We start from the raw sequence: 23,660 nt of genomic DNA on the forward strand, positions 1-23,660 counted from the left end.
TTCAATAAATACACTGAGTTCTTTCATCTTGTACGTGCTAAAGACCCTTCTATGACCACCCCCTTTGCCTTCCAAATGAAGTGCTTTGCAAGGGATTTTCCAAAATCTGGTACTCACCCATTTCTCAAAGCATGGTCTTCCTCCCCCACAGAACCCCTCCTACCCTGTCATACACAGTCTTCCTCAGTCCCAACTGGGGTAAAATACTAGCACAGTTCTGAATGGAACACTCTATCACTCTCACAAAATGTCCTTCCTTTATTCATTCAACAAATTACAAAATGTTATACCAAATGCTAGATATTAATCTCAGAATGGGAAAATAGCAGTGATTAGGCAAAAATTACCTTGTTTTAATGAAGCTTGCCTTCTGATAGAAGGAATCAGGCAAAAAAAAAAAAAGACAGTAAATAAATTAATTAGCAAGATAATTTGGATAAAGACCAGGGTTCTGTGAAGAATGAACAGGGCCAAGTAATAGAAATAATGAGGGGAAGAACTAAGCTGGACTGGATGCTCAAGGGCACCTCTGACAAGCTGACATTTGAGCTGAGGTCTGAATTCCCAAGGAAGACCAGCCCTGCTAAAAGCGGAGAAAGGAAGGAGGGTTTCAGGCTGCAAGAAGTTGCTGCAAAGGCCCTGGAGAGATCTGAGATTGAAGAGCGGTATGGGTGGACCAAGAGAGTGACCAGAGTTGAGGTTAGGCAAGGACAAGGTAAGACATTTGCATTTTATCTGAAAGGCAAGTGGCAGGTCACTGGAGTGTTTCAAGAACAGCAACACATGACCTGGTGTATGTCATTAAAAGCTCATCTGGTCTGTGTAGGGAACACACATAGCAGGGTGTAGATGAAGCTGGGAGTGCAAATGGGAGCATAGCTTGCAATTAGCAGGTGCTCAAGAGACATTGGATGCCATGCTCTTATCAGAAAATATCATATTAGACAAACAGCTAAATTTTCATTTGCATGAAGCAGTGTTTTGACAAACAAAAGGATAGTGTTGAATACTATTACATCAAGTTGCCGGCTTTTGAACAATATTCAGATGAATTGTTTTCCCGCTTTCCTACTCTAAGGGTTGACAAACTATTGTTTATGGGTGGCCTGCCACTGAAATTGGCATGTCTCATAACTAAGAATGTTTTTTATGTTTTTTGAAAACAGCACCCTATTGTATTTTCTTCAAAGAATTTTGTTAAATAGTTGAAGGGGAGAAAAAGAATATTTTATCATCCATGAAAATTATATGAAATTTGTATTTGGGTATCCATAAAGTTTTATTTGCACCCAGCGACCCCCTTTCATTCAGCTGTTGTCAGTGGCTGCTTTCATGAAATGGCTGCAGAGTTACCACAGAGGTGCAGCCCAGGGGGGCTCAGTGGTAAAGAATCCACCTGCCGATGCAGGAGACGCAGATTTGATCCCTGGGTCTGGGGGATTCCCCAGAGGAGGAACTGGCAACCCACTCCTGTATTCTTGCCTGTAAAATCCCATGGACAGAGGAACCTGGCGGGCTACAGTCCATGGGGTTGCAAGAGTCGGACAGGACTTGACCACAAGTACGAGCAGTAATTGCAACAGAAAGAGAGGGCCCTAAGGGGTTTACTATCGGACCCTTTACAGAAGAAGTTTGGGAATCCCCACTATACATCACCACCTCATTTGTTTTGGGGGTTTTCTCCTCTCCTTCTGTGTAAAGTGAAAAGTGAAAGTCGCTTAGTTGTGTCCGACTCTTTGAGACTCCATGGACTGTCCATGGAATTCCCCAGGCCAGAATACTGGAGTGGGTAGCCTTTCCCTTCTCCAGGGGATCTTCCCAACCCAGGGATCGGACCCAGGTGTCCCGCATTGCAGGCGGATTTTTTACCAGCTGAGCCACAGGGGAAGCCCAAGAACACTGAAGTGGGTAGCCTATCCCTTCTCCAAGGGATCTTGCTGACCCAGGAATTGAACTGGGGTCTCCCGCATCGCAAAGTGTAAAACCCTTCCTTAATTGCCCTCTGCCACTGTGTGCTCCATCCACAGCCTGCATCACATTCAGAGGTGTAGCTCAGCAACAGCAAGGCTTCCGTTTACCTGGCTAGGGTATCATTTCCCAGGCCCATTCTTGAGTAATGGGTAAGGATTCTCTGGGCTTCCCAGGTGGCGGCTCAGAATGAAAGGAGGGGAAGCAGTCCCAAGCTCCCCACTCTCCTTCCAAATGTCCTTTCCGGTTGTGCCTTATGGCTGGAAGAATCCGGCTCACTTCTGTGTTTCCACGTTACCAAGCACCCACACTGCAGCAGACATGATTCATCACTTGGTTTGTTTAATCAATATTTATTCAGCACCCACGAGGCGCTGAATATAGAATAGCACTTCCTAGACAAGAGAGACTGACAAGGAAAGCCAAAGCCCTGTGTTTAAGGAGTGTGTGCCCTAATATGGATGAAAACTAAAGTCGATTAAGAAGGCTCGTGGTGAAGAAATAGCAAGAGACAAGGGCTTGATCTAGTCCTCGATACCCCTTAAAGCAGATAATTTTTTACCAAGGCACTAGTCCATGTACACTGCTGGCCCAAGCCATTATCATCCTTTTTCACCTGTATCCCCAGAAATAGCCTTTGACTGGTCTTCCTGTGTCCTTCTTTTCCTTGCTTTGATATATTCAAAGGAAGCTTTTGGAAATACAATCAGATAATGCCATGGACCTGGAACAATGGACTGGTTCAAAATTGAGAAAGGAGGACATCAAGGCTGTATATTGTCACCTTGTTTATTTAACTTATATGCAGAGAACATCATGTGAGATGCTGGGCTGAATGACTGACAAGCTGGAATCAATATTGCCAGTGAATGACCAACAACCTTAGATATACAAATGATGCCACTCTAATGGCAGAAAGTGAAGAGGAGCTAAAAATTCTCTTGATGAAGGAGGAAAGCAAAAAAGTTGGCTTAAAACTCAACTTTCAGAAAACGAAGATCATGGCATCGTTGCCATCACTTGATGGCAAATAGGTGGGGAAAAAGTGGAAACAGTGACAGATTTTATTTTCTTGGGCATCAGAATCACTGTGGATGGTGACTGCAGCCTTGAAATTAAAAGACACTTCCTCTTCCCTAATGGCTCAGGTGGTAAAGAATCTACACAATGCAGAAGACCCAGGTTTGATCCCTGGATCGGGAAGATCCCCTGGAGAAGGAAATGACAACCCACTCCAATATTCTTGCCTGGAGAATTACATGAACAGAGAAGCCTGGAGGGCTATAGTCCATGGGATCACAAAGAGTCAGACACAACTGAGTGACAAATACTTTCACTTTCCTCTTTGGAAGAAAAGCTATGACAAACCAGGACAGGATATTAAAAAGCAAAGACATCACTTTGCTGACAAAAGTCTGTAGTCAAAACTATGTTTTTTCCAGTAGTCATGTATGCATCTGAGAATTAGACCATGAAGAACAGAACACTGAGTGCTGAAGAACTGATGCTTTGGAATTGTGCTGCTGGGGACGACTCATGAAAGTCCCTTGAACAGCAAGATCAAACCAGTCAGCCCTAAAGGAAATCAACCCTGAATATTCATCGGAAGGATTGGTGCTGAAGCTGAAGTTCCAATACTTTGGCCACCTTATGTGAAGACATGAGTCATTGGAAAAGACCCTGATGCTGGGAAAGAATAAAAGCAAAAGGAGAAGGTGGGGACAGAGGGTGAAATGATTAGATGGCACCACCAACTCAATGGACATGAGTTTGAGCAAAGTCTGGGAGATAAGGAAGGACAGGGAAGCCTGGTGTGTTGCAGTCCACGGGGTCACAAAGAGTCAGACACAACTTAGTCACTGAATAGCAACAACAGCTATGCTACACTTCTATTTAAAACTTTCCAGTGGTTTCCCATTGCCTTTAGAGTCAAATCCAACTTCTCATCTGACTCCTGATGATTGCTGAGCACTTATCTTCCAGTCATGTCTCCCTCGGTCACTAGCTAGTCACCTAGCATTCTTTGCGCTCACTGACCTTGCCAAGCCCACCTGCTCTGTGGGGCTTTTCTGCACTCTGCACAGGGAGTTCCTATCTTTCATTCCTGATTCAGTTCAAATGCTACCTCTTCAAAGAACCATCCTTGACTTCCAACCCACCTTACCCCAGCCCCACCCTGGGTCCCTCACATCCCCCATTTGCTTCTCTTTATAACACTTACCAGTGCCTAGAAATATCTCAATTTGCTTTTTCACTCCTGTCACGTGTTTCTCACCATCAAAGAGTAGCCTCAAGCAGGAATGTCCCTGTCTTGAACATGGCAAGGCCCCCCGCAACGGGAATGGCACTTGGCACCAAGCAAGTAGAAAACGAATATTTATTTTATGAATTATCTTTCAGACACATGTAGATTTTTTTATTTTTTATTTATTTATTTCTGGCTGTACCGTGTGGCGTATGAGAGCTTAATTCCCCGACCAGGAAATGAACTCGTGTCCCCTGCATTGGAAGCAAAGACTGTTAACCATCAGATTGCCAGGGAAATCCCTTAGGTTTTTGTTTTAGAATATAATTTTGAGTACTTTTAGGAACCGAAAAGGCCAGTCTGAAATGAAATTTGAGAATAAAGAGAATGAACTCATTGACTTTGTTGAGATCACTAATATGCTACTTTTGTCTTTGACATATCTTAACGTGTCAAGATCATAATCCTCTTCCCCAGAGGCTCATTCCGTGCAGTACACTGACTGGCACTTAGCCGCCATCAACGAAGGCTGATTTCCTCCCTGTAACAGCATGTACTTATTCACTTGCTTTCTGTTTGTTACTAGGCAAGGGAGAAATCAATTCATATCTGTATTTTAAGTACCCAACACAACACCTGGCTCATGGGCCTTCAATAAAGATTGTTGGACTTTGAATTAGTGTCGTCTTCTTCTAGGTTAAGGAACCGAAGTAGAAGTATTTTCCTCTTTTTGGCCCACGAGGTAGAAACACTTCCTCTGGTGTGTGGGTTCTGGAAGCAGGCAGTGTGATCTTCTGTAGTGCTCGCATCATAATGGTTTCTTAGAATAAGCCGTCTAGATGTGTTTCTTAACTCATTCATTTCAGAAACATGTATTGCTTCAATAATTCTGTTTGCTACTCTGTTTTTCTCATCTTTCTTTTTGAAACTAGTAGTAATAGAAACTGAGGACGAAAAAATAAAGAACTTAGTCACCAAATTGTGGCTTCACAAATAGGCAAGGAGAGTAGGGAAAAAAAACAGTTTCAAGGATACACTGAATCATATCGTAGAGTGATTCAGTTGAAGGAGAGGCTGACACAAAACAGCAGAACAAAAAAGTGAGAAAGCCAGAAATGTGTTTCTTTCTGAGCGAAAGATACAAAAAGCCTGAAGTGGCATCATTTCTGGGAGATGTAAAAACCTTATAGAAGAAAGTGCAGGGGTTCGAAAGCAATACTGATGCTGTGGAAAGGCCACCCTATCACCTGTATTTCCATCCTGCCCACCCCAGCCACACTGCTGGTTCCACTCAGTTTCCTGGCCCACCTTCTGTGAGCTATGTTGTAGACAGCAAGGATACCGGCATGACCAAGAAGCCGGTTTGAAAGGTTAGACTTTCAGCACTGGTCAGTGGCATTCTCAAAGTCATAGGTTTACATTACACTTCCAAAATAGCCTGTCAAGAAAGCTGACATGATCTTCTCAAATCCTTTCTTCATATCAATAGTTCAGAATTAGAGTCTCAGGGCTGACAAATACATCCGGCATTTTTCATGACTTATTAGCAGAACTTAGTGAGTTGTGATTTAACATTTGTTCTTTCATAGAATGTTTTTAGCTATAAAAAGCAACCTGGTATGTGGGGACTTCCATGCTCAACCACATGGGTCATTTTGTCAGAGGAAGCAGAAATACAGACCTTAATATGTCTTAAATGGAAAAGCAGAAAAGCCGTGAGTGTTTATTTTCTTCTTCTTTCGTCTCTTACTGAGACACAGCCTAACATTTTATAGGAATGTCAACCTCTTTTTAATCCTTGGCTTCTTAGCCTGAAATCAGACTTTAAATGCCTCTTGGTGTTCATGCAAGAACACTGATTGAAATTTAAAAGCTAAGTAAGATTCTTTGTCAAACTAGATTATTCTAAGTTAGAATATTCCTCTCATTTACAAGCTAATGAAGCTGAGATTTGGAAAGGCTCTTGTTCAAGGATATAGTGTAACTATGACGACAGAAATCAAGCATAAGCACCTTGATTTTTGCTACTAGAGTTTCTGTCTAAACAGCATGCTCTGAGCCAACTGCTTCTTATAAAAATAAGGTGCATGACTTGGGAGAAATATTAACCCCCTGAATCCCACAGTGAGTGGTACCATGGTAGTATTTCAGAGAAGGGGCTCTAGAGGGCTTACTTCAATTCAGTAAGGATTTGTGAAGATGAGACTGCTCTGGACTTGATTGTGCTAGGAATATATGTCCATATAAAGACTTTTGTAGGAATATTCATAGCAGTATTATTCATAATCCAAAGTGGAAACAACCCAAATGTTCATCAACTGAAGAGTGGATAAACAAAGTGTAGTATGTCTATACAATAGAATGTTATTCAGCCATAAGAAGGAATAGAGTACTGATACATGTTATAACATGAGTGAACCTTGAAAACAATCCAAACGTCCATCAAATGAAGTGGATAAACAAAGCGTGGTATATCCATACAATGGACTATTATTCAGCCATAAAAAGAAATGAAGTACTGATACATGTTACAACATGGGTGAACCTTGAAAACATGCTAAGCAAAAGAGACCAGTCTCCAAAGAGTACCCGTGATATGATTTCATTCACATGAAATGTCCACAGTAGGAAAATCCTTAGAGACAGAAAGCTGGTTACAGTTGCCTAGAGCTGGGGAGAAGGGAGAAGGGGAGTGACTTCTAGTAGATATGGAGTTTCTTTTGGGGGTGATGAAAATGTTCTAAAATTAAATAGTGATGATGATTGCATAATCCAGGCATAGACTTAAAACCACTGAGTTCATTTTGAAAGGGTGAATTTTACGGCAAATCAGTTATATTTCAATAACACTGCTATTTTAAAGATAAGGATGTTTTGAGGTGTTAAGATAGGTGTGATGTGTAGGTGGTCAGAGACAGGATACCAAAAAATCATAAAACCACATGTCTGCATTCAGGTACATCATTCTTTAAAAAGAATAAAAAAATATACCAGAGCCGCAATGAAGAGCATGGCAGTACATTTCATTTGTAGTAACATTTTATTGCCAAAGGGGATTTAATGTGGCTTGCTTACAAACAAACAAAACCACACATGTGAAATGACTGGCTGAGTTAATCACTAGCAAAGCTTGAGTCTAAAATATTCTTTAGTTTAGCTGCAGACTTCATGGGTGATACAGACAGTAAATGATATAGTTCAAAGAAGAGAAGATGCATGATGGATGAATTAGAATTTTCAAAAGAATTGATATCTATATTAAGCCTGAGATTAGAAAAGAACAAGGTAAAAGGAAGATTTTTGAGAGGAGAAGGAAAATGGGTAAGTCATGTGTAGACATGAGCCCAGCCTGAAGAAGTGTGAGCAGCCTTCAGAAACAGTGCCATGGCGAGTTGGCTGCGGGGGGTTGGCTTGTGTCTTGCATCTGTTTGCTCCCCCATGAAGCCTTGTCTGCAGGCCTCACAGGAATCAGGCTGTTCCCCTATGCTTCCTGGAGAGTGAGCTCAGACCACAACCTCTGAGTCTTTGCCAAGCGCAGACCCCGATGCAATATTATCTTTCTATTGTTGGAACACTGTGATCTATTAATACTGGGAGTTTTCCATACATAAAATGTTTTGTCCTTACTTCCTTGGAGGAGGTGAGACACATTTTGGAGCCTAGAAAATGAAGCACAGAAAAAGGAAGTGACTTGCTCAGTGGTTTGCTTGTCCAAGAGTAAAACGGTTTTGAAACAGATTTCCAAAGTTCCCTAATTATATACTTAAATACTATGGTGGATGAGTCATCAGGCTTGACTTGGTTGGATGATAACGAGGGTCCAGTTATGGGCAACTGCTCACCATTCGTGCATTTCCCATACAATTTAACTTTAGCAAAGCAAGAAGGACCTTTCCCTGAAAGCACATTGAAAGTATTAATGGGAAATGCTCACCTATTAAAAAAAAATTAAAATCACAATACTCTTCTGAATGGGGTAAAAATATATTTCAAGCAACAGATGTCATATAAGTGTCTGCTCTCTTAGGATAAAAAGCAGTATCAGTGTTTTAATCTGAGAAATTTATGTGAAGACTACTTTAAAACACATGCTTAGGTTGGAACTGACGTGAAGTGTTAGTTAATAGTCCTTATTGAGGGGATTGTTGACTTCTCAAGCTCCACTGATGGGTTACTCTAAACACCATCATTTTTGTCCACTGTTTTGAGCAGCTGGGATCAACGATGCTGTCAGAGGGATCTTTGCTCAACTCCAAGATAGGAAAAGCAACTTCTCTTTTAGACTCTTGACAGTGGCCTTTGGCTGATGAAGAAATGGCCTCTATGTGCTTGGAATGAAGTCTTCTGCAGTCCCCAGCAGAATGGTGGCTGTGACAAAGCCACAAAGACGACCCACTACAGAGTAAAAGGAAGCGGAGAGGGTCAGGGCTGCAGTGGAGGACGTCTGAATGTCATAGACCTGAAACTACACACACAGGCCTGCATGCCTTGTTTCATAAATAAAAGGACAGTTTTTATTTCCAAATGCCTAATCTCTGGACAATAGGCTCCTTATAAGATTCTACCACCAGAAGAGGAGCTTGGCTGAGCGCCAGTGGAGTCTCAGCTCCGTCTCATGCTGTTGAGCTCTGCTAATTGTCGACCAGAGGGTTTATAAAAGAGAACAGGAAGTCTGTTGTGGCCAAGGCAATTTGTAGTGGTCTGAAAGCATCTAATTCTCAGAAAAGAAATTCTTTGTAGCCATGTTAATACCCTTAACAAATATGACTCTGTATACTTTTCTTATTTGACCAATTTATTTTTGCTTCAACAGAGAGACATGAAAGGAATTAAAAATGAGCAAGATGGGAATAAGGGGTGAAGAGGTACAGACTGTTATGTATAAAATAAGCTACAAGGATATATAATACAATACAGGGAATATAGCCAGTATTGTGTAGTAACTATTAATGGAATATAACCTTTAAAAATTGTGAATCACTATGTCATCCACCTGTAATTTATATAATCTTGTACATCAACTGCACTTCAATTAAAAGTGAAAAAAGGGATTAAAAAATGAGTAGAAACTCTCCAATTCTTTTTTTTTTTTTTTATTTTACTTTACAACATTGTATTTGTTTTGCCATACATTGACTTGAATCCGCCATGGTTTAGTTCTTTTTAGTTTGTTTGTTTGTTCTTGTTTTTTGTTTTTTGTGTTTTTGTTTTGTTTTGTTTTTTCATTTATTTTTATTAGTTGGAGGCTAATTACTTTACAATATTGCCGTGGTTTTTGCCGTACATTGACATGAATCAGCCATGGATTTACCCCCTCCAATTCTTAAAGTGGAAATTTCGTGGAGGCCTTCTGCTTTTTCAAGTAAAGTCTCCAATATTATGACAAACTATAACTGAGGTCAATAGTGTCTTATTATACATTCCTTTTCTTGTATCTGTGTACTCTGTGCAAGGTATTAGATTTGCAAGTTGTAAAACATTGTTTTACATTTATCATGTGGTTACATGAGAGTGGCTCAGCCCTAGCTGCCTTAGTTAGTAAAGAACTAGCATCATCTCATATCTAGAGGTCATCAGGAATCACACGTAACCATTATACATATGATTAATTTTTATTACCCCAAATTCAATGAACTTCCAATCTCATACATCAAGTATGAGCATTAGCCTATATATTTGGGGCCTTAATCTTTACTCTGGTGACATCACAAATCAAATAATCGTGTGATTATCATTACTGGAAACCCAAGCCCACCTTCCAGAAACCTGCCATTAAGAAAAAAAAAAACTTCTTAAACCAGCTCACTATTCACTCTATTGAACTATACCACAGACTACTGATCTTAGTGGGACAACAGGCTTATGGTATAACTAAACAGGAAACTAAACTGCGGGCCTCTTCACTGTCCATCAGATTTAGAGTATTTTAGAGCAGCTATTATTTTTTTAAAGGCAAGAAATCAGTAAGAAACTTGTGGACAATGAAAAAGAGGAGTCTTGCTTTAATATAAAAGTTTTATTATAAAATAATGGTTGAAATATAGAAAAATTTTTGAATTAGAGAAAAATATCCTTAATCTTGCCAGTAGACCACAGTATGTAATGTTCCCTGGAAACCAATCAAGTTACATTGTGTATCTACAAATTATCTGTCCAAACAGGAAATAAGTTATCCCCAGATAATTGAAATCCAGCAATAATCCCCAAAGCTCACTTTAGGCACGGATTCTCATCTTCTACTCTAGCGTTTCAATGAAGTTTGTTTACTGTTTATATTCTACCAGAGTAAATAACATAAAAGAAACAATTTGAAAGAAGCAATTCAAAAGGAATAAAAATGTAAAATCTAAATAATGGTAAGTCCTACATTGACTCCCGAAATGTAGGACTTACTATGAAAACGCAAATTTCTGAAGTGCTCCATACTTTGGGGGCTTCCCAGGTGCCTCTGTGTGTCTATGTTAGTTGGTCAGTCGTGTCCAACTCTTTGTGACCCCGTGGATTGTAGCCCACCAGGCCCCTCTGTCTGTGGATTTCTCAGGCAAGAATACTGGAGTGGGTTGCCATTCCTTCTCCAGAGGATCTTCCCCACCCAGAGATCAAATCCACATCTCCTGCATTGCAAGCAGATTCTTTACTGTCTGAGCCAGATGGCGCTAGTGCTAAAGAACCCTCGTGCCAATATAGAAGATACAAGAGACCTGGGTTCAGTCCCTGGGTTGGGACGATACCGTCGTGTAGGAAATGGCAGCCCACTCCAGTAGTCTTGCCTGGAGGATCCCCTGGACAGAGGAGCCTGGTGGACCACACTCCATGGGGTCACAAAGAGCTGGGCACGACTGAATCAACTTAGCACACACACATTGGCCCCAGCGTGCTTCACGTGGGAAGTAATTATTCCCTGTATGTGTATCTACACTTGGCTTGAATCAATAGCCGTGGCCTCTGAGCACTTCCAAACTTCCTTCACACACTGCAGTCAAATCCTGGGGCAAACACCCTGACAGAGAGGCTCTTTATCTGTTTCAAGATGAGCTTTTATTTTTGCCATATGATGTATCTTGAATATAATCTTCTCATTATTTTGTGTCCCCTGATCATGTTATATTCACATGACATTCTTCTCAGGGTCCAAACCACATCTTGCCAATATGCACATACGTGCATGCACACCCACACACTCACTCACTCATAGATACACTCACACACTCACTCACTCACATGTGACACACACTCACCATGCACATACACACACTATCAAATACAGCCTACTTCCATGCATAGTCACACAGACACTACACACACATACACACACACCAGGCACACATCACACACACATGCATTCACACAGACATACACAACAGGCAACCACAGACACATACCACACACACTCAACAAGTAAGAATCTGAGCACCCAGCCAGGCACTGAGGTTATAACAGTGAACAAAACCGACCAGATTTCTTTCCCACCAGGAGCTTATATCAAGAGTAAAGAAAACATTGAAGAAAATATGAGCCTAGAATTAGAAGATAAGGAATGATTCTGCCCCTGGGGGCAGAGCTGCAGTTGCCATTGTGAACTCAAAAGACTAAATTCCCTGGACCCCTCTCCTTCCCATCTTCTGTGAAAGTAAGGACAGATTTTGAGACTCTCATCTACTTAAATAATATAGTCTAGAAAAAATGCCCTTCATCTGTTGTTGTTGTTGTTGTTTAGTTGCTAAGTCATGTCTGACTCTTTTGCAACCCGGTGGACTGTGTAGCCTGTCAGGCTCCTCTGTCCATGGAATTCTCCAGGCAAGAATACTGGAGTGGGTTGCCATTTCCTTCTCCAGGAGATCTTCCCAACCCAGAGACTGAACCCTTGTCTCCTGCACCGGCAGGCAGATTATTTACTGCTGAGCCACCAGGGAAGTCTGCGCTTCATCTAGAACAGCTCAAATGAACCCTGAAAGTGAAAATGTCAGTAGCTCAGTCGTGTTTTACTCTTTGCAGCCCCATGGACTGTAGCCGGCCAGACTCCTCTGTCCATGAGATTCGCCAGGCAAGAATATTGGAATGGGTTGTCAGTCCCTTCTCCAGGGGATCTTCCTGACCCAGGGCTCGAACCTTAGTCTGTTATGTCTTCTACATTGCAGGCGGATTCTCTCCCATCTGAGCCACCAGGAAATTTGTGCTATATGATTTGTAGATTTGACAGTGTACAAAATGAAAGATCCCAAATGTTGGTACCATGTATGCTAACAGACTCATCATCCCAGCATCCTTGTAATCACCAATGAGAAAAGACTAAAGGGAGCTGGTGGATGGGGTTGCTAGGTTACATGGCATCCCATAAGATAAATACAGAAGAAACAATCTCTGCATTACATTTGAAATGTTTTAAGAGATACTTTACCCTTTTTGTTAATGTATATTCATTTAATAAAAATTGGTTTGTTTAGCTTAAAGTTGAAGATGTTTTGTTTCTATGAAAATAAAGACACCAAAAACATGACTTATTTTCTTCAAGGTCTAGATTTACTGAATACCCTTTCTTCTCTCCCACCCTATCTGTGGCTATACGCACACGGCTTCTCAAAGGGGCCAGATTTACCCTGTGGATATTCAGGAGATTATTCACAGTAGGATTGACATTATGCTAATTTTGTAGGTTTTCTTATTCATTTCAAATGTATTTTATCATTAACAGCAGCAAAAGTACCAGTATAAATAGTCAAAATATACAGATGCCCAAATTTTGTTTTCTCCAGGGAAGGAAACAGCTTAAAATTGTGAGCTCCACAGAGAAAACAGTAATCTGTAATATCATAATCTTCCATTGTACATTGAGAATACATCCCAAGATGCCTATTGGATGACTGAAACTGTAGATAGTACTCTATACATACTATTTTTTCCTATACATGCATACCTATGATGATGTTTAACTTATAAATTAGGCACAGTAAAAGATTAACAACAGTAATAGTAAAATAGGAAAATTATACTATAATAAAAAATATGTGAATGTGGTCTCTCTCTAACAATATCTTCTTATACTGTACTCACCCTTCTTCCAGTGATTATATGAAATGATAAAATGCCTAGGTGATGAGATGAAGTGAGGTGAATGATATAGTGACATAGCATTAGGCTACTATTTATTGACCTTCTGACAATAAATCAGAAGGAGGGTCATCTGCTTTAGGTGATCCTAGATCATGGAACCCTGAGGAGGTCAATTAGGTAAGATAGTGGGGGCAAGCGGAGTGGAGTGGCTTGAGATACCATCATACATCTCAGAACAAAACACTAGAAGTTTCCATTTAATGTTTTTGGACCCTGGTTACCCACGGGTAACTGAAACCACAAATAAGAAGAGACTAACTATAATGCTTCCTGGTGGCTCAGACAGTAAAGAATCCACCTGCAGTGCAGGAGACCCAGGTTCTATTCCTGGGTCAGGAAGATACCCTGGAGAAGGGCATGGCAACCCACTCCAGCGTTCTTGCCTGGAGAATTCCATGGACAGAAGAGACTGGTGGGCTCCAGTCTATGGGGTCACAGAGTCTGACACAACTGAGTGACTAATGCTTTCATACTTGAAACTGTAATGCGAGTGGTGGTGATCAAAAGAGGTATGAATCTTCCCTCATAGTAATTCATGTAAATTCATGTAAATTCATGTAAATTGCTAAGAACTATGGACGTTTCTGTCTTCTCATATCCTCAAATACTGAGATCTAATACACTTTCTTATTGTGTCTTGGGTATAGTGGTCTGCACAATGCTTTCAAGTTGGAAGATTTAATTCCCTTTCCTTGTTCTTCTCAGACCACCACAGTATCTTGGGACATCCGAACCTTGTATTCAACAGTACCTGAAGATGCAGAGCACAAAGCAGAAAATTTACTGGTGAAAGAGGTAAATGCAATGCTTCCAATCCATTATTTTAAAAAGTTTTGTTTTCCCCTACGTAGTTCTTAATGCAACTTAATATTTTTGCTGTCCCCCTCGCTTTTTCAATAGAGAATTCCAAATGCAGTTGTTAGTTAATAACGTCTTTCAGCCTTTATTACTTATTTCCTGTGATTCGTTTTTCATTGTCTGGTGACCATTTGAGTTCTGGAATTTTAAAATTTTGTTTTTACTTAATTTAAAATCCCCACATTGAAAAATAATTGAGTATTCCTAACAAAAAGATTTAATTTTATTTTACTTATTTGGATTAACTTGTGGGAAATGCCATATTATGTGAGAATTTTGGATAGCAAAGTTTTTAAGAGAGATACTTCTTTCAAGTATTAACTATGGAAATAGTTAATGACTTCACTGGTAGCTTAGTGGTAAAGAATGCGCCTGCCAATGTAAGAGACGAAAGAGACACAGTTTCTATCCCTGGGCTGGGGAATCCTCTGGAGAAGGAAATGGGAGACCACTCCAGTATTTTTGCCTGAAGAATTCCATGGACAGGGGAGCCTGGTGGCCTCTAGTCCACAGGGTTGCAAAGAGGCAGACATGACTGAGCACGCACACACACACACAGAACTGTTTAAAAGGACAGGACAGCTTAAAAAGACTGATAAATTCTGTTGGTATAGCATCTATTTGCATTTAGTTGGTATATGTGTTAATCACTCAGTCGTGTTCAACTCTGCAACCCCATAGGCTGTAGCCCGCCAGTCTCCTCTGTCCATAGATCTCCAGGCAAGAATAGTGGAGTGGGTTGCCATTTCCTTCTCCAAGTTGGTATAAAACTGCTTCTTCTAGCCAGACTACAGACAGCTTTGGGGCAGGGATTGAACCCACACTTAACAGCTATTTCTCATTTGTTTGAAAGTGAAAATGAAAGTGTTAGTAGCTCAGTTCAGTTCCATCCGTGAGTCATATCTGACTTTTTGCAACCCCTTGGACTGCAGCATGCCAGGCTTCCCTGTCTATCACCAACCCCTAGAGCTTACATAAATTCATGTCCATCAAGTCAGTGATGCCATTCAAAAATCTCATCCTGTGTCATCCTCTTTTCCTCTGGCCTTCAGTCTTTCCCAGAATCAGAGTCGTTTCAAATGAGCCAGTTCTTCACATCAGGTGGCCAAAGTATTGGAGTTTCAGCTTCAGCATCAGTCCTTCCAATGAATTTCAGGACTGATTTCCTTTAGGATGGACTGGTTGGATCTCCTTGCAGTCCAAGGGACTCTCAAGAGTCGTCTCCAGCATCACAGTTCAAAACCATCTGTTCTTCGGCACTCAGCTTTCTTTATAGTCCAACTCTCACATCCATACATGACTACTGGAAAAACCATAGCTTTGACAAGATGGACCTTTGTTGGCAATGTAATGTCTCTGCTTTTTAATATGCTGTCTAGGTTGGTCATAGATTTCTTCCAAGGAGCAAGTGTCTTTTAATTTCATGGCTGCAGTCACCATCTGCAATGATTTTGGAGCCCAAAAAAATAGTCTGTCACTGTTTTCCATTGTTTCTCAATCTATTTGCCATGAAGTGATGGGACCGGATGCCATGATCTTAGTTTTTTGAATGTTGAGTTTTAAGCCAACTTTTTCACTCTCCTCTTTCACTTTCATCAAGAGGCTCTTTAGTTCTTCTTCACTTTCTGCCACAAGGGTGGTGTCATCTGCTTATCTGAGGTTACTGATATTTCTCCTGGAAATCTTGATTCCAGATTGTGCTTCTTCCAGCCCAGCATTTCTCATGATGTGCTCTGCATAGAAGTTAAATAAGCAGGGTGGTAATATGCAGTCTTGACATACTCCTTTCCCGATTTGGAACCAGTCTGTTGTTCCATGTCCAGTTCTAACTGTTGCTTATTGACCTGCATACAGATTTCTCAGGAGACAGGTCACGTAGTCTGGTATTTCCATCTCTTTAAGAAGTTTCCATAGTTTTTTGTGATCCACACAGTCAAAGGCTTTGGCATAGTCAATAAAGCAGAAATAGATGTTTTTCTGGAACTGTCTTGCTTTTTTGATGATCCAACTGATGTTGGCACTTTGATCTCTGATTCCTCTGCCTTTTCTAAATACAGCTTGAACATCTGGAAGCAGCTTGAACAGCTTGAACACCTGTACCTCATGGTTCAGGTACTGTTGAAGCCTGGTTTGGAGAATTTTGGGCATTACTTTACTAGCGTGTGAGATGAGTGCAATTGTGCGGCAGTTTGAGCATTCTTTGGCATTGCCTTTCTTTGGGATTGGAATGAAAACTGACCTTTTCCAGTCCTGTGGCCACTGCTGAGTTTTCCAAATTGGCTGGCATATTGAGTGCAGCACTTTCACAGCATCATCTTTCAGGATTTGAAATAGCTCACCTGGAATTCCATCACCTCCACTAGCTTTGTTCATAGAGATGCGTCCTAAGGCCCACTTGACTTCACATTCCAGGATGTCTGGCTCTGGGTGAGTGATCACATCATTGTGGCTATCTGGGTCATGAAGATCTTTTTTTGTATAGTTCTTCTGTGTATTCTTGCCACCTCTTCTTAATATTTTCTGCTTCTGTTAGGTCCGTGCCATTTCTGTCCTTTATTGTGCCCATCTTTGCAAGAAATGTTCCCTTGGTATCTCTTATTTTCCTGAAAAAAAAATCTCTAATCTTTCCCATTCTATTGTTTTCCTCTATTTCTTTGCATTGATCACTGAGGAAGGCTTTCTTATCTCTCCTTGCTATTCTTTGGAACTCTGCATTCAAATGGGAATATCTTTCCTTTTCTCCATTGCCTTTCAGTCCTATCTGACTCTTTGCAACCTCATGGACTGTAGCCCACGAGGCTCCTCTTTCATGGGATTCTCCAGGCAAGAATACTGGAGTGGATTGCCATTCCCTTCTCCAGGGGATCTTCCCAACCCATGGATCAAACCCAGGTCTCCAGCATTGTAGCCAGATTCTTTACTATATGCGCCACCAGGGATTGAATGAATAAATGTAGCCAGTCCTTCCTTTACAGAAAATGCATGATAACATTTAGCCGAGCACAGATCACACTGAAAGTAGTGGAATCTAAATGCAATCTTTAATCCTAAGAAAATAGTATATCCCAGTTAGGATTTAATTAAAGGCACATAAAGTAGCAAAACCCTTTCTCAACTTTTAAACATATTTGTATGAGTAGAAGCTTATTAATCAGATTATACCTAATCTGATTAATCATACATATTTTATGTTGGACCATTCAGTCCGCACCATCTTTGCCATAGAGTTGTCTTTTTCTCCCCAATTCTGTCATTTCCTTCGTATCTTCTCAAAGTTCACATTAAATTACAACATCTTCTAAGAAGGTGATGAGAAAAAATGAGTAAAATGTCATTCAGAAAACATCAGGATATCTGATTATACTCTTCTCACATTTACTGATAAAAGTATGACATCAGTTCCATGGTATTTTGTTTACAGTTACCTTAGAGGAAGTTTCTGTATCTCTTAGCCTGTCATTGTTTTTTTTCTTTTTTTTTTTAAAAAAAGCTGGTAAATCATTTTCTGCACAAGCAAATCAGAATCATTGAGACCAGGTCTACAAAAGTCCTACAAGTAAACCTGTGTTAACTTAGGTAGGACTTGAAATATTTATGATGTTGAAATTCCTAACAGGGAATATTTAACTAGGTCTTTTTATGTTTTCTTTACTAAACTATCGTACTTTTTGTTGTTGTTGTGACTCAGTAGCTCAGTCATGTCTGACTCTTTGTGACCTCATGGACTGCAGCATGCCAGGCTTCCCTGTCCTTCACTATCTCCTGGAGTTTGTTCAAACTCATGTTCATTGAGTCAGTGATACCATCCAACTATCTTATCCTTTGTCACCCCCCTTTTCCTCTTGCTCTCAATATTTCCCAGAATCAGGGTCTTTTCCAGCGAGTTGACTCTTCACATCAGTTGGCCAAAGTATTGGAACTTCAACTGCAGCACCAGTCCTTCCAATGAACATTCAGGGTTGATTTCCTTTGGGATGGACTGGTTTGATCTCCTTGCAATCCAAGGGGCTCTCAAGAGTCTTCTCCAGCACCACAGTTAGAAAGTATCAGTTCTTTGGCACTCAGCCTTCTTTATAGTCCAACTCTCACATCTGTACATGACTACTGGAAAAAGCATAGCTTTGACTATATGGACCTTTGTCAGCAAAGTGATGTCTCTGCCTTTTAATACCCTATCTAGTGTATTAAATACACTTTCTTCTTAAAAATCTTTAACTTTGTTGTTCAGTTTATTTCCACATATTTTATAGTATTATTGCAAGATTTTGAATAGGCTTCTTTTCTTACTACTTATTCCTGATATTTTTTTAAAAGCTACTAATTTTCAAATTTAAAATTTCTTTTTTCTAGTAAGTATGTTGTTTCCTTAATTTTTGCCTTATTATCTAATATCTCTAAAACAATATTGAATAATAATTCTAATCAGGCATCCTGTCTTATTCTTGATTTGGTGTTTTATGATAGTTTCAGAGACAAAAGAAATGTCTAAAGAAGGTCTTTCTGGTCTTTATCATGTTTAAGAAGGACCTTTTTTAGTCTCCACAGTGTTTATCAAGACTGGCTACCCTGTTTTATGAAATTCATATGCAGCCTATTGATATAATAGCTTTTTTGCTTGAATTTAGTGCTGTAATAAAATTAATAGGTTACTGTCCTATGAATACATACTTGTGTTTCTGGCTTAAACTTTCTTGTTCAAGTTGTATTTCTACATTAATTCTTTGCTACATTAGAATTGCTAGTTTTTTCTAATTTTTGCATTTATATTCATGAGTGAAATCTGGCACTAGTTTTCTTTTATTTCTTTGGTATTAGAGAAATGTTAACTCTTAAAAATAGACATTCTCCATCTTTCTCTGCCTTCTGAAATTTAAAAAAATAATAATAATAAGCCAGTGAAAGAAACCAGGTATTTGAAACAGACCCAAGTGCATATGGTTTCTTGATAAATGGTAAATGTGGCACTTCAAATTTCTGGTGAAGGGTGGACTGTTCTACAAATACCACTTGGCTATCCATTTTGGACAAAAGTAGTTAGAGCTGTATCTCACAGTACATGTAGAAATTAATTCCAGATGAATTTTTAATATCTTAATTTCAAAAACAGAAGCTATAAAAACATAGGAAGACATTTTAAAATGAAAAGTTATGAAAAATGCATGCATTTAACAAAGTCTTGAATTTTTATGATGAATGGTGCCATCAGTAAAGCCAAAAGAAATGGTTAGTGAATTTATTCGCAACTCATGATATCTTTTGCCACACTCCCCCACACACATTCCTAATACACAAAATTCTATCAATTAATAAGAAAAAGGTAAATAACCCAAGAAAATAGGAGCACAAAGAAAGGAGCAGGAAGTTCAAAAAGTGCAGGAGTTTTAAGTTGGCCCAGAGGAACGTAAAATTGCCAAGCTACACTTGTAGTCATAGAAATAAAAATTAAAACAAAAATGATGTGTAATATCTGAATGAAGAAATGAGAGTAGGCATATAGGGAGACAAACACTATCACATAGTGCTTCTAATTCTCACATGTCTGTGGCATTTAGAGATACTCAAATGCATATATATATACAATATACATATTAGAAAAACAAACACTAGAAATAAAAGTATAACTATAAGCTTGAGTACAGTGTGCATGCATGCATGCTCAGTTGCTAAGTCATGTCCGACTCTTTGCAACCCCATGGACTGTAACCGAAAGAGTCCTCCGTCCATTGGATTTCCCAGGCAAGAATACTGGAGTGGATTGCCATTTCCTTCTCCAGAGGATCTTAACCCGGGGACTGAGCCTGAGTCTCCTACATTGGCAGGAGGGTTCTTTACCAATGAGCCACCGGGGAAGCCCATGAGTACCAGACCAGTTTGTGATATCAGCCAATGTAAGTGGGGTTGAATATGTTTTGGCACATCTACATTTTATAATAATAAGTAGCCAATAAAAATTATATACATTTAAGTGCATTAACTGGAATGCCCAGTGTATATATTGTGTATTGTTGTGGTTACAAACAAATTTTGGTAACAAAAAATATTTTGAAAAAGTTAGAGTATATCTAAAAATACTGCCAAAATTGGAAACAACTTGAGTCTATTTCCTAAAATTGACTCCAAAAGTTAAAATCCAAGTATGCTTCCAGTCATTAGGTAGTCACTTGAGAGACTTCAACACCCTAAACTTCTCTATTGTGAATCTCAGGACAGAGCATCTGTCTTGATAGTGTGAATGAATCTTCTTACCATGTTTTTCCCACTCTTGTGGATCTAAGGTAGAAGAAAGTGGATGAAGCCTGGGAAGAAACTCTTTTATTCCCTGCTAATTTTTCCGGATCACTAACAGTGATCCTGAAGTGATCCTGTGAAGATCCCCAGAGTTGTACTTGTTTTTAAGGATGGAGATAAAGAGAAAACTTATGCCTTGGGATAGAAGACAAACATCACATGATGATAAAGGAATATGAATAGTCGAGTCTGGAGACAGTAGATAAAAAGAAAGGGTCCCCAGAGAGCTGGGTTAAGACTGAGAAATAACCCCAGAGAAGTAGGCTGCCAAGAAGTCTTGACCTCAGTAGCTAATAGCTGCTGATGGTTATTGACTAGTTACTTTGGGCCAGATACGCTACTCAGGCCTTTCCTTGCAATAATTACAAACATACGTTTCATCATCATCATCACCTTCTAATGATGAGGAAACTTTCATAGAAAAACTAAGGAACGTGTCCAGAATTATACAGCTGGAAACAGACGGGTCCAGCATCGCAACCCATGCTGTCCGGCCCCTGGCCTCTTAACCACAATGCCGACTGCCACATGTGCTTTGCTATAGCTGCCCTCTGGAAAGAACACTTGCCTCAGTCTTCGCCCTAACAACCCCCTGTAGCTTTGTAACCCTGATGCCTGTAGTTATTGGACCATACTTTGCAAAACACTGACTGAATTTTTCCAACCAGAGTAAGCCAGCCCTGAAGTGAATTCACATTGCCGTTTTTGTAGGATTTTGTAGAAACACGTGTCCCCTTACAGTGGATGATGTATTTTACTAAGCAACCTTTGGGATCCACCCTGTGCTCAGCTGCCCTGCTGCTCCCCACTAGGTGGCAACGATAAATGCCCTGATTGCTAGGCAACAAACTGGCATGAATCTCATTTAAACACCCCAAGTTCAACACTCATGTTGCCTTCTGCCTCTCTACACTCTACTTTGACAACTCTGAGCCTCTTAGGAAAGGCAGTGGACATTCTTTCCTTTTTCAAATTTTGAATGACTTTGTGCTTTTAATGGGAGTTTAAATACAATGGACAATCTCTTCCTTTACTGTTTTATCTGTTATTAATTCTCTTTTGTGTCCATGAAATGTAAGGTTAAGTATTCCCCCAGACAAGAGTATAGGTGTACTTCACATCCACTAAAACACTTCACAGTTACGTGAAACTAACACAAGTCAGAGTTCAGCAACATTCTATATATAGGTTAGATATGTAGGTATATATATGTATATATACATATATATATGTAGAGAGAGAGAGCATTTTATGTTACAGAACTGCTACCTCATTTTAAAGCATACAAAGCAGGTTCTGAATGATCAATAACTTGCCCACATTCATACAGAGTGGGAATTAACACCATGCTCTTACCCACTTTTACCTCTGACCCTTTGAAAAATACCTTTAAATCATGCTCTTAATATTCTGATCTAATGGGACTATTTTCACTGTGCACAAGGGAATATATCCTTCATTTAGACAAAGATTTCATCTTTCTGCCTCAGTTTTTCCATCTTTAAATGAGGATATTAATAATCCCAATACCATGTTTCTAGAAATAAATATAGCAATAGTATGAAAACACTTGGAAAATAACTGGGAAGCAATGTCTTTATCTGATCCTCATAAATAGCCTAAAATCAACATCTATAACTGTAAAAATTATAAAAGACTTCCATGATAAAACAAGCACCACTTCCTTCCACTGGAAGGTCAGGGGAGCAATTAAAGGGATCTATAAATAGGAGGCAGACTTCTCAAGCAAAACATTTACAGCAAAGTTTTCATTTTAATGTACACAAAACATTAGTTAACGCTAAGCTCTTGGTTTGGTCTCTCTTAACAAAGAAGATGAGCAAGTAGAGAATTGAGAATAATATAGTGACTCAACAGGAAGCAAGGGTCCAGGGACCACTTCATCTGAATAGCTAGGAAATATAGTAAGTACTAAGGTAGCAAGTTACTCTGCCAGCAAAGCCTTCTGTGATTTCTAGAAACCAACGTGCATCAGGAGTAGACTAACAATGAAGTGAGGCATAAGTCATGAATTCAAGAATCCAAGTCTCACTTTGGTCAAGACATAAAACACTCATAGATTCAAGAGTCGTAGAAGCATTAAAAGAATAGAAGCAAAATATCTATATCTACATCTGTATCTGAATATGTATACACACACATACACAATGATTATGTACTGTCCTCATCCAGAAAGTACTAAGTTACTGAGGCAAGGAAAAGTTCAGATTTTTAAACAGAGTTTCTAGACCAGAAATAATTGAATTTTCCAGGGGAAAAAAATGATAAAAGAACCCAAGATTGAATAGGGAAAACAAACTAGATTCAGAGAAGACAGAATAAATGTCATTGAAATCACTAGGCTTCCTTAGAAAATGCACAATAAAAACCAGGAAAAAGCTGATTAAGATCAGAGCAGACACTAATTTCACATAGGCATGGAGTGTTCTGCAGAAAGCCGGAACTGCAAGATGTTCATGGTCACAAACACCCACAAAGTTCCTTAACTAGCTAACATCCACAGAGTCTGCCTTCGAAGAGAATAATGGCATGAAATATTCCCCAAGATTTTTTTGACCATGGAGAAATTCTGCTTCCCCCCTGGGTATCTTGAGAAATGTCTCTCAGAAATGCCGATGTAAATCTGATGGAAGAAAATCAACAGGAATTGGGGGCACGGTACAGCTCAAGTCAAAGAGACTATTTTAATAGCCTAGTTGGGTTAAAGATCTGTACTAACATGTGGCAGATAATGGTGGTAACAGTAAAGACCTGTTAAGGAGATAGAATTCACAGGAGTTGGTGATGGAAAAGAGAGAACTGTGTTGGCGATGACGCCCACATTTCTGGCTTGGGCTATTAGCTTGATAGTTGTGTCAGTAGTTTAAATAAGGTACTCAGAAGAAAGTACAGATTGCTCAAGCAGAGATGGATGAAGAAAATAAGATGACATCTCTGGGTGATGTGCAGAGCAAGAGATTCAACAAGATACATACATAGGTCTCAATATAGTAGGAAGGGGTGGGCTCTGGCTCTGGCTTTAAAAATGGAAACTTTGAATCTGGAAGAGCTTGCCCAGGAAGGCCACGAAGCAGGTCCCTGAGTGACGTTCCCACGTAAGAGGCTGGGAAAGAGAGCCCAGCACAAGAAGTGGACCAGTGGACCAGGAAGTAGGAAGAAAACAAGGAGA

At 39.8% G+C, this 23,660-nt stretch overlaps 1 protein-coding gene across 6 annotated transcripts in view; it reads left to right on the forward strand.

Annotated features, from left to right (window-relative positions):
• The window catches only part of DOCK10 (dedicator of cytokinesis 10), a 297,309-nt gene that overhangs the window by 130,163 nt on the left and 143,486 nt on the right, over positions 1–23,660 (forward strand). For all 6 annotated transcript variants that reach the window (XM_061148622.1, XM_061148625.1, XM_061148619.1 and 3 more), the window contains exon 3: positions 14,030–14,119. In XM_061148622.1, coding sequence (XP_061004605.1) covers positions 14,030–14,119 — 90 coding nt within the window. The remainder of the gene's footprint in view (positions 1–14,029; positions 14,120–23,660) is intronic.

The sequence above is a fragment of the Dama dama genome, chromosome 8 (genome assembly GCF_033118175.1).
Source record: "Dama dama isolate Ldn47 chromosome 8, ASM3311817v1, whole genome shotgun sequence".
Taxonomy (NCBI): domain Eukaryota; kingdom Metazoa; phylum Chordata; class Mammalia; order Artiodactyla; family Cervidae; genus Dama; species Dama dama.